Source organism: Corylus avellana, chromosome 6 (assembly GCF_965113065.1).
Source record: "Corylus avellana chromosome 6, dhCorAvel1.hap1.2, whole genome shotgun sequence".
In the NCBI taxonomy this organism is placed as follows: Eukaryota; Viridiplantae; Streptophyta; class Magnoliopsida; order Fagales; family Betulaceae; genus Corylus; species Corylus avellana.
The window spans coordinates 1521691-1530862 of NC_142495.1; the positions used below are offsets into that span (position 1 = coordinate 1521691).

The window sequence follows — 9172 nt, forward strand, 5'->3', positions numbered from 1 at the left end:
TAAGTCAGTTGATACTGTCATTAACTTAAAGATCTATTCATTTGTTTTTGCGTAATTAAACTGTATATTTTTCAGTTATAGATTTTTCTACTCTTCTAAATAATCAGAACTAATCAAAAACATACCAAGAGGTATCAAGAATCCACTTTAGAGCTGTAGATAAAAATCTAATAAAAACAAAAAAATTTTGAAATAAAAAGTCGTAGTCTTAACAGTTTTTTTTTTCTTGAGATAAATACCTACTAAAGCAAGTTCATATACCCTAAAAAAACACCACTTAAAATGCATATGAAAATAATGTAGAGCAAATCATAAACTAGATATAAAAGATAGGGCATTGAAGATTTCATCAGAGCAACCATTAAATATGAAAAGCAACTTAATGCCAAAAATCTACCTGAATGATGATAACTGGACAGTAATGGGCTTTAACTCCAAAATTTGACTTTGTTTTTTGTCTACTGAGTCCTCCACATAAGCATTTAAACCATGAACTTGCAGACATGATCCAAGGGAAATACACCCCCGAGATACATATTTTTCATTATCTGATATAGGAAAATCACCTGTATGATGCTCTTTCAACAACAGACACTCCTTTTCAGCATCATTAGAGCCACTCAATGATGCTGGATCAGATCCAGAAGTTGGCCGAACAGCAACCTCAATGTTATGAACATCAAAAGCAAGGTGAAGATCATCCTCATTAATTGTGTGATTCATGTTTTCATTCAAACCATCAAACTCCTTTCTCAATGACATACGGATGTGAGGACCAGCTATAAATATCCCAATTTGAGTGTGTTTTTCAGGAAGCATTCTAAGCAAGACTGTCTTCATTCCACTACTACCATTGTACTTGTAATTACTATCCTCACTGATTTCTGGTTGTTCATCAATGCTACTGATTTCTGGTTGTTCATCAATGCTACTGATTTCTGGTTGTTCATCACTGCTTCTTTGAGAATCTGAAAGAACCCTTGCTCTACCACTGTCCTCAGTCCAGCTAAGAGCATCTTCTATCTGCCTAAGAAGCAGAGATATTGATAGTATTGATGAAAACCCCAAAGCTAAATTCAATTTTCCCAGAATCAAACTGCATTTCCAAAATCCAGAATTTGGATGCTTGACGCCTGGATATGTCAGAGAGTTTTTGATCTCAAAGAGAAGGCACGGATTCTTTGAATACTCAATATCATTTTCTTCAAATTTCACGCAACCTCTTCTCCAACCCAACCACATTTCTCCAAGAAAATGTTCCAGAACCGGTAAGCAGGTAGCTTCAGCATCATGAGCAGCACTGGTATGACTAGTTTCTGGAAGAGGAAACATTTGTGCAGGCTCGCCCCATAAAATAGATTTAAGATCATTAGCTCTCCCCTTCTTACGTCCTTTCAAAGAATTAGGATAAGTTTTCGAACTGCTTTCCCCAACAGAAGCTTCTGTCAAAGATGATGAGTTCATCCTCAATTGTCCACAGGATAAAAAGACAGACTGTTCACAAGTTTTTTGTACATTTATTAATAACAATTCATCAATTGAAAGACAGAACGAAAGTAAATCTGAATATGAGATCCCAATATGTGATTCTAACTTTTCATTTACAGAAGGTTGAATTGGTTTCATTTGACAAACAGTGATTACAATTTTCCCAAGATTCAAAATGAAGTAACTACATGCATAGGGATATTCAGAGATAGTTCTGCAATCTCCATCATTTTTCGGATCTTGAGCCAAAACTTTCCTCAAACATAATAATTTTACAATGGCGTGGACCATATTGCATATGAGTTTCAAAAGAAATGCTAGTAGATGAAGGATCTTGCAAATAAACTTGAAGTGACGATTGACAACAGATTCCTTGTTAGTATCTTGGACACATTGAACATTCAACACCGCCCTGTGACGGGCAATTTGCCGTGCCCGTGCAATAGCTTCAGCAGGCAGCTCATTCTCAATATCAGAGATCACCTTCCAATGGTATTGGATAGAACTCAGAAACATTTTATCCTTAGACATCTCAGCACAAGATCTTTCTAAAAAGTGGTCAGCAGGATATCCACATAGTGACAAAAAATGCTCATAAGTTTTGACATAACGTAGCCAGAGACCAACAATAACAACTAGTTTATTAAATGACAATCTGGGAGCTGAAGTCACATTGCCAACTTTGCTTGCAGCTAATTTCCATAGTTGTCTACCATCTCTAGCATGCTTAGATTCTTTAGATGATATTTTACCCAAAGCTGAGTATATAGAAAGATCAGCTGGAGAAAAAAACAAGCTTAATTCTGGAACCCGGAGACTGAACTCCACAAGCTGAAGATCATCCAATTTGATGCGAGTGAACAGATCTGTTGAAAGCAACACACGGTTGATATGATCTTTTCTCTTGAAGCCAATCTCGAAACCAGTCCCATTGACAATGTAAGAAACTTCTTTCAGAGGTAGAAAAATTGCACCAAAAAGCCCTCTAAGAAGACACCCATGAGCGAGGTACTGGGATTCTGCATTAAATTCCTTTATTTCCGACAAACACATACACAAATCATTCAACATAGCGAACTCCACTTGCAGACTAATATCACGCATCTGAAGCTGACACTGTTTAAGCATAAGATTAAAAAAGGACATGGTAAATCGATTTCTTGAAGAAGTGGTGACAAAGATCCTCTCAAGAACGCTGTGCAAAGCACTACCCTGAAATGCAGTAAAAAGCATCAGAGATAGTGATAAATACGCAAAGTTTTAACCTACATAGGCCAGTTAAGGAGAAAGAATTCCTAGTGTTAACACTACTAAATATGCAAACTTTCTCAAAATCCGATCGACCTCATAATCATCTTAAAGCCCATCCTCAAGAACATGAACCTAGTTACACTTTACATGAAGCTGCAATCCCTCATTGTAACTCTGCCTCTGAATTGTAAACTTCTGCAATATCTAAAACAATGTAATCACTAAGCTGATGCCTGATAGTGTACGCTAATACCTCAGGATCAAACATGGAAAGCTTCTTCTTCAAGTCCTCTGAAAACGAATCATTTCGTTTCCGCACCCTTCTCGAATATCCCTCCTCCTTCAACTCCCTTCGAGTAAAATCCCAAAACATCGATCACATTTTCAGAATTAAAAACATCCAAATCCACAAAAAGCATTCACACAATTGCATACACACACGAAGAGAAAAGTGCAAATGACTCACGCAGCTGCTAGCGTCACATGGACCCCTTGAAGTTCGATTCTGAAGGCGGGGACGAACCAGTTCGAGAACCGGACGATCAAGCTGTCGATGGTGACGTCTTTGAAGGAAAAATGATCCGTCCCGTCGATGAGCTCGTTCAGAACCCATGCGTTCAAACGCAGGTTCTTCGCTGCCGCGTGAGAATTTATAAACCCTAACTTGACCTCCAGCTCCGGCTCTTCTCGCAGCCATGGCTGCAACAGAGACGCTACTCTCCGTCGAATTAAGTTCTCCAAGAACATCTTTCCGATTGAAGTCTAATTGAAGTTCAGGGAATTAGTAGTTTCGTGTATGGTCATGATTTTGCTCGAAGCTTTCTCGGGAAACAAACAGACAAATATTTAGGCCTATCTTTCTGGATAAAGAATCGTTGCCGATTCCGTGGGCAAATCGGCGGGAAAGTTACTGACAGGAAGATATATAAAGTCGCCCGAGTATACGAGTCTAGCGGTAGAGGGGACAGATACGAATAGCTTCTTTGAACGTTCCAAACCTTGTAAGATAACTCTAAACTACCAAAAATCTTTTTTGTGAAAAAACAAAATTACTCTTATTGTTTGAAGGATACATATCTATTTTTTCCTCCAAATTTATACAAATACTTGTTGTAATATAATATGTAAAAAATATTGTAAAATTACTTTTTAGATATTGGGCCTTATTTTTTAATATTTAAATGTTAATTAAATAATATTTATTTTAATATTGCAAGAGATTTTTACCTAATAAACACCTATTCTGCATTAGTGATTTTTTGTTTGAGACTAAAATTATCATTTTGCCCTTACTCTTTGTTCTTTATATTTAAATTAAGCAGGCTTATTTTTGTCTTTCAACATTTTCGTAGATTGCAAAATAATCATTTTAACCTTTTTGAAATGTGAAAAGTTGAATATTTTAACTTTTTGTGAGGGCTGAATTTCTGTAAAATGAGTGTTACACATGCCAAGTTTTCTTCCAAAAAATGAGTTTTCAAATGATGTGTCACCATCTCATGAGATTTATTATTTTGGGAAGTGTCACCAAACTCATGAGATTGTGACACATTATTTGGAAACTCATTTTTTTGAATAAAATTTAGAATGTATAGCATTTCTCTTCAGCAAAATAACCACAACAAACAAGTCTGCGGGATTCTCAGTTTTTTTTTTTTTTTTTTCATTCTTATTTTATAGAGGGTCTCGATATTATAAACAAATAATATTATTTTTTAAAAAATATGTTGACTGTTGAGGGTCTCATGGCCGTTATGCAAAAGGCCTCCATATTATAAAAAATAATAATATTGTTTTTTTAAAGCATGTTGAAGGCCTCAATAAAGCATGTTGGAGCCTTGTCGCCTTGATATTATAAACAAATAATAATATTTTTCTTAAAGCATGTTGAGGGCCGTTATGCAACTTTTTTTTTTTTCTTTATGCATTATTAAAAAAAAATTTGGGCCTTAAAAAAAAAAAAAAAATTGGGGCCTATCTGGGGCTCTAGGCGCTAGCCTAACTTGCTTAGCGGTTAGGCCGGCCTTGATGAACTGCTTTACACACCCAAAAAAATAGTAAATAACGGACAAGAGCTTGTACAATATCTAATTTGGTCATAAATTTCTTCCAAATCTTTAAATTCAATTTATAAAATTGTTATGTGCCTTTTGAGCATGTAATTATCACATGAAATTTTTTTTAAAAAAAAAAATTGTATGTTTATCACTTGCTAATGGACATGTAACAATTTATGTGACTTGGATACAAAAGCAGAGTTCATTAAAAATGGCAACAAGGGGAGGAGTTCCAATACAAAAGCACCATCTTAACTAGCTAAGCTAATGACAAAATTTTTCAATTTAGGGAAGCATTATCACTCCAAAATAACTAATCAAATTATAATTAAACATTTTTTAAATTATTTATAAAATTCAATCGTACTTAATAAGAAAGTAATATAAAACTTAACACTTATGCAGCATCTTTATTATCTGAAGTTAATCTTACTAAATGCTGCATGAAGCTTCTATTGGTGTAGCACTTCATCTGCTTGAGCTTTTCTTTAGTTTTCTTTAGTTTCACTGCATCGAGAAAGTACAAAGGATTTTTTTTTTTTTTTTTTTTTTTTTGTTTCTTAAAGTAAAAAGTACACAGGAGTTAGTTTCTTGCCAAGGAAATTTTCTAAATATTATTGTCCTGTAATCAACATTCCCTCTCTCTCTCTCTCTCTCTCTCTTAGGTAATAAGAATAAAGAAAAGCAACAAAGGGAGAATCATTGTCACTGTAGAGCCAAAGATCAAAAAGAGGAAGAGTCAATATGAATGCTTGTGGAAAAGGGTCTTTAACAACTAACTAAGATGCATGAGAAGGTCGAAGGAAATGGACAAAATCCATATGCTTGAAGAGAGGAAGCTGTTTTGAAGAGATAAGAATCTTTTATAATTAAGCTGCCTGAATTTTATAAAGATTCGAATAGCTTAAAAGAGCAAGGTATAGAACCCGCCTGTCCTAAGCAGTATTGAAGTATTATTTTGCTCACCTATTAATAATAGATGGATCTTTTAAGTGAGTTGCTTTTCAAAATAAATTGATGAGACCAAAATCAAAGACATATTGGACTGTCGTCAGAGCAGTTTGGGCTTCCCAACGTTTTTTTTTTTTTTATTATTTTTTTTTATTCAATAATGAGATGAGGGTTACATGAAAAAAATAAAAAAATGAAACGGGTGGGCTCTGAATAACAAAATCAAAACTAAAAAGACAATATGAAACAAACAATAGGCAATAAATCTAAAAAGAATCCTTACCCTCTAAGTGTTAGACGAAGCGGTACATAAAAACAAAAGACCCAATTAAATTGGACTTCATCAAGTTAAAATCACAATAAGGTAACAAGTTTGGTCAAAGCATGAAGCAAAGATTCAAAGCATGGAGAAGTTTTATCTCCAATGACAACATCAAAATTTAGTTTAAGGTTGTGTAAAACAGAAAAATGCATAGTGTTATTTAGTTATGAAATGGTCCTTACTAAATTTGGACTTCCTAAAGTTAAAATTACAACAAGGTAACAAGTTTGGTCCAAGCATGAAGCAAAGATTCAAAGCATGGAGAAGTTTTATCCCCAATGACAACAGCAAAATTTAGTTTAAGGTTGTGTAAAACGGAAAAATGCGTAGTATTATTTAGTTATAAAATGGCTCTTACTAAATTTGGGAAGTCCAACGATTAACTAAGTGTCAAATTTATTGTGCACAATAAAATAAATTGTTTCAGCCGGTTTTTTTTTTTTTTTTTACATGTCCGCACAAGCGGAAGGAAGGGCCCGACTATGTTGGGCCGGATAAAAAGGGAGTCTTCCAGCCCAACACTGAGAAACTTGTTCAGGGCAAACGATTTTGGCCCAAGCCACCTTAGAAATTAGATGATGTATGTTATTCCCAAGCTTTAGCCTTTAGCCATTGATATCTATAATTCACAATCTAATTTTAGTAACCGTACCCCACCATCTAATCATCCATGGTTAGATTCATAACTCTCTCTCATCTAATCGTACTTAAAAAAAAAAAAACTCACGTTTATTATCGAACTTGTCGGATCTCAGAAATTGAATGGAAAAATATATTATTGATAATTGGTTTGTGGTTTACTACCCAAGTGGCTCCTAAAAATCCTCTTTACCACATGTACGCAGGAGACAATTGGTTAACTATAGTAAATAGACCAGGTCAAAAGGCCAAAAATTTCCTTATTATCTTTCTTTTCCTACCAGCTCGGCCTTTAAACGCCCTTGTCTGCAACCGCACACGTCCGGTGCCTCCGTTTGAGGAACCGGACATTGTAATCATTTTTACTGCTTTCACTCCCAATTGAACATCAACGTGGCGTGACGTGATTAGGCAGTCCACAACCCAAAAGTTGCTTTGTAAGAAAACGACTAGACATGGAAAAACCTCAACCTCAAGGACCGTCCAACCGACCAACGGAAATTTCCCGGCAAAAATAACGAAATTGCTCGTTGTGGGTTTTTCGCAACCGCAACGATCAACGTATGAATCTTAAAAGAGAAAGCGATTTAAGATCCACCTCTCGCTTGATTGTTCTCTAGTCTTTAAGCTTTCGGCTTAATTTCCTCTTTATTCCTTGTATTAGATACCCTTTTCTTCTTTTTCCTTAGATTATACAAGATGCATAGAATGAGAAGCACGTCAAGAGGGCGCCGAATATTCTCGGAAGAAAGCAGCAAGCGAGGACAAAGGTTTGACAGGCTGAAGAACTGTGATCCGGACGGTCGTCATGATGATCGGGACGATCACCCTACTGGGGCGAATCCAGCTAACTACGACGTGACCGACCCTCTAATGGTCTTGGACGACGGTTGTCAGTACGAGCCGTCGACGTCCACGTCACCGTTCGCCAAGTCTCCGTGGTCGGCCCATATGAATCCTCTTCCTCCTCCTCCTTCGACGGCCGACGTCATACCAAACGCGCTCATGGGCTCGCTGGTCCGCGAAGAAGGGCATATATACTCGCTGGCAGCCTCTGGGGATTTGTTGTATACTGGATCCGACAGCAAGAACATTCGGGTATGGAAGAACCAGCAAGAGTTCTCCGGGTTCAAATCGAATAGCGGGTTGGTTAAAGCGATAGTGATTGGCGGGGAGAAGATCTTTACGGGACACCAGGACGGGAAGATCAGAGTTTGGAAGGTGTCTTCGAGGAATAGGAGCGTTCACAAGCGCCTAGAGACGCTGCCGACTTTGAGGGATTATCTCAAGAGCTCGATGAAGCCCAAGAACTACGTGGAAGTGAGGCGCCACCGTAGCGTGCTGTGGATCAAGCACTGCGATGCCATTTCATGTCTCAGCTTGAGCGAAGATGGATCTTACCTTTATTCGGCTTCTTGGGATAAAACCTTTAAAGTATGGCGAATCTCGGACTCCAAATGCTTGGAATCAATCAATGCTCACGAGGATGCTGTGAATTCATTGGTTGCGGGTTTTGGTGGCTTGGTATTCACCGGCTCAGCTGACGGAACCGTCAAGGTTTGGCGTAGAGAGTTACAAGGGAAAGGAACGAAGCATTTCTTCTCGCAAACGTTGCTAAAGCAAGAGTGCGCGGTGACAACATTGGCGGTGAACCCTGAGGCCACCTTTGTCTACTCTGGGTCGTCAGACGGGCTGGTTAACTTCTGGGAGCTCGAGAAGGCTCTCTCACACGGCGGCACTTTGAGAGGCCATAAACTGGCAGTGCTATGCTTAGCCACGGCTGGGAACCTAGTGTTCAGCGGATCCGCCGACGCCGGAATATGCGTGTGGAAGAGAACGTCGGAGGGGGAGCACACGTGCTTGTCGGTGTTGACGGGCCACACTGGGCCCGTGAAGTGCTTGGCAGTGGAAAAGGATCAACACGACTCCACGCCCGCCGAGCCGCGATGGATTCTGTATAGTGGCAGTTTGGACAAGTCCGTGAAGATATGGAAGGTCTCGGAGCAAACGCCGACAATGACACGTAATCAAGTACAGCAGAAAGCTATGCCTACCACTCCGAACTCGACTCCAGGCTCCTCCTCTGGTAGAAGATCATTGGCCGGGCTCAAAAAGATATTCGATGAATAATGTACGTGCATTCTTTTGTGTCCGGCCGTGAATGTGTGAAGTTGATCTATCATCAAACTTGGTTGCGCATGCATATATATATATGGTCAATTTGATTGCATAACATGCATAGGGTTGAGTTTCCTTTTTTGGTCTACAAAATGTGAGTATATAAAGGGATCGAGTGTGGTTTATGAAGATAGTAATGTTCAAATTTACGGCTCTTTTACAAAATGTTGACAGCAACTAAAATTCCTTGGTGTAAAAGAATTATAGATATAATATTGTTCTTGTGAATGTTAATTATTTAGTGTATTTTTCACTATAAAGTGAACGTTGAATAGATGGATTTTGC

General features: G+C 37.9%; 2 protein-coding genes across 6 annotated transcripts in view; one reads left to right on the forward strand and one right to left on the reverse strand.

Moving 5' to 3' along the window:
- The window catches only part of LOC132187653 (vacuolar protein sorting-associated protein, putative (DUF1162)), a 40952-nt gene extending 37233 nt beyond the window's left edge, over positions 1-3719 (reverse strand). For all 5 annotated transcript variants that reach the window (XR_009440841.2, XM_088517092.1, XM_059602041.2 and 2 more), the window contains exons 1-3: positions 3206-3719; positions 2993-3089; positions 398-2700 (exon numbers count right to left, since the gene is read on the reverse strand). Coding sequence is in view for 4 of the 5 variants with exons in the window: in XM_088517092.1 (XP_088373218.1) it covers positions 398-2700; positions 2993-3089; positions 3206-3486 (2681 nt within the window). In the remaining variant the exon portion in view is untranslated. The remainder of the gene's footprint in view (positions 1-397; positions 2701-2992; positions 3090-3205) is intronic.
- Positions 3720-7407: 3688 nt separating this feature from the next.
- Positions 7408-8916, forward strand: LOC132188269 (Transducin/WD40 repeat-like superfamily protein). The gene has a single exon (XM_059602690.2). The coding sequence runs from the start codon at positions 7408-7410 to the stop codon at positions 8836-8838; it is 1431 nt and encodes a 476-aa protein (XP_059458673.2). The 3' UTR covers positions 8839-8916.
- The last annotated feature ends 256 nt before the right edge of the window (positions 8917-9172 follow it).